The following is a 2,363-nucleotide window of genomic DNA, read 5'->3' on the forward strand; positions in this document are numbered from 1 at the left end:
CAAAATTCAGGTCTTTTTTTTCTTTTTTAAACTTCCACAGAAAAGTTATTATTATTTATACTGTATTTCATATGCACAACTTCATTTTATCCTAATTGCACTAGTGAGAAAAGCAACACATTTATCACACAGTAAACAGAGGAGAAGAATCAAGAAGGCAGAAATGGCTGAGGAAAGCCCATTTTGAGAAAGTAGAAGCTAATTTGAGGACCCATCTGTTATAAATAAATTCTAAATTCAATAACCATTGTGAACATTCTTACCTGTAAGGTGCTTAGAAGAGTTTGCATAACGTAAGTCTTTCCACTAGATGTATGTCCATAGATAAAGATTGATGGAAAACTAAAATGCTGACGCTATGAAAAAACAAAACAAGACAGTTTTTGCTGTTTCAATTCTTCTTTTTCATTCAACAGATAGAAGATTTATCACTGACATCTCCCTCCAAAAGAAATGTTATCTTTTAAATTGAGACATTAAATATAAAATACTCCAATTATTATGGTATCAACATGATCAAGTTTTGTGTTCCATCGTCACTGAAATGCTGGAAGGGTAAGTCCCAAGAATCAAGTATTACATAAAGCTACCAGTGAAACTGCTACAACAGGATACATTTTTCATGGGAAAAACAAAACAAACACACACACACACAAAAAACACACCAAGTGATAAAAGCAGTGGGCTCTTAACTCAAATTAGTTAGCTAAGTGAAACAAAATCCTGACAAGCACAACTGCAGGCTTTACATTGTCCTAACCTCTGCAAACGCTACAAACTGCTTTTCTTTCCATTACCACTAAAAAGACAGAACAGTTTAGTGGAGGAGATGGTACAGGAGCTCAATCTCCTCTCACAAGGCAGTATTTGATAAAATACATCTATTTATTTAGTGGTACTGATGCTGTACATTTCATGGATTTTTATTTTTTTTTTAAGATGGGAGGAAAATAATTAACTTGTTCTTTTTATTTCATTCTGAGCAAGTATTTTTTGCGTTTTTCTAAGAATCTTGTACACTGGCTTAAAAAATGAATACAGAAATAAACACCTTTTATGAAAAACAATATTCAACTAATCCAAGATGAAGACACTCTTGTGCAAGATATGCAGATACTCTAACCTCCATATTTAAGAAGAATTTTAGTATCTTTTTTTTTTTAAGAAGGCTTGTTGGCACTCTGCTTGAAATACATAAACTTAAATGCTCTAACTTGTGCAAGTATTATGATAATTAAAGGCAGAACCAGAAACAGATATTAATTTCCATTTTGTTAACTGAACGTCAACTGCTTTTAAGTTTGCAGATGAAAATCTATTACTCTTTACCACAACTTTGCCAGGCAGTAACATGATCAATTAACAAGCCAGTGATTTCCAAATCCTAAGGCCAGGAAGAGAACTAATAAGAATCAGACCAATTTCATGTACTTAGAATTCAGGCATGTAGATACTGGATTAACAGGTGAAAACCAAACAGGATTTCTACACTGCCACTAAGAACTTAAAAAAGAATAGGCCACAACATTAGACCAGGGAAGGAGACAGACTTCCTTCATGGTACTAACTGGCAAAGATGGAAAAAAAGTCTTCGAGAAATCAGGCTTCAGATACAGCAAGACATAAATAGGTGTAAGTTTGGGTCCTTCCAACTGCAAAACAGCTTTCAACCTTCAAATTCACTAGAATCTATCTGACAAACTCTGATGTTAAAGATGGGTAACAAAAAAAACCCAAACACCAAATGATGCAACAAAGAGACAACCAAAGTGTGTTCATAATGACAAAAATGCTCTCAAATTGCTACTCTCCCTTTCGAGACAGAAGAATGTCTTTGTTCTGTTCAAACCTATACTATAATGAGCATTACCTCTCCAAATATTGACAGCAGCAGGGACACTTGGGATTCTCGACAAGGCACCAGACTTTCCAACTGAAGCAGTGTAGCTGCTGGGTATGCTGGATGTTCAAGGTTAGGCATTTTGACGTTCCTGTAGTCAGTCGCCCGAACACGCATATCCCATCTGAGGTGCAGAGACAAGAAATAAAGTGATCTAGAAAACAAAACGTTTTAATTTTATCATTTGCTGTCACATACATTAAGGAGGAAAATGAAGACGAATTGACATGATATCTAAACAGACAGTCTAGCACAGGATAATGGTATAACTCTGATAGACTTCATCAAAATTGAACTTTACTATGTAAGGCATTATAGAGACATTTTCATATCTGACAGAATTCAAAAATATCAAATAAAAAGGGAAAGGCATCCAGGGTATGAACAAATCAATATAACAAAGAATTGTCATAGTTTAGTTAACTGGAAAAATACATTATTTAGTTCTGGCTTTACCTACATT

General features: G+C 34.4%; 1 protein-coding gene across 1 annotated transcript in view; it reads right to left on the reverse strand.

Annotated features, from left to right (window-relative positions):
- The window catches only part of ORC5 (origin recognition complex, subunit 5), a 69,388-nt gene extending 67,340 nt beyond the window's left edge, over nt 1-2,048 (reverse strand). Inside the window, exons 1-2 of the mRNA XM_010011931.1 lie at nt 1,871-2,048; nt 264-356 (exon numbers count right to left, since the gene is read on the reverse strand). Of these exons, the coding sequence (XP_010010233.1) occupies nt 264-356; nt 1,871-2,017 (240 nt within the window). The 5' untranslated portion in view covers nt 2,018-2,048. The remainder of the gene's footprint in view (nt 1-263; nt 357-1,870) is intronic.
- Between the last annotated feature and the right edge of the window lie 315 nt (nt 2,049-2,363).

Source organism: Nestor notabilis, unplaced genomic scaffold (genome assembly GCF_000696875.1).
Source record: "Nestor notabilis isolate BGI_N333 unplaced genomic scaffold, ASM69687v1 scaffold2013, whole genome shotgun sequence".
NCBI classification, from domain to species: Eukaryota; Metazoa; Chordata; class Aves; order Psittaciformes; family Psittacidae; genus Nestor; species Nestor notabilis.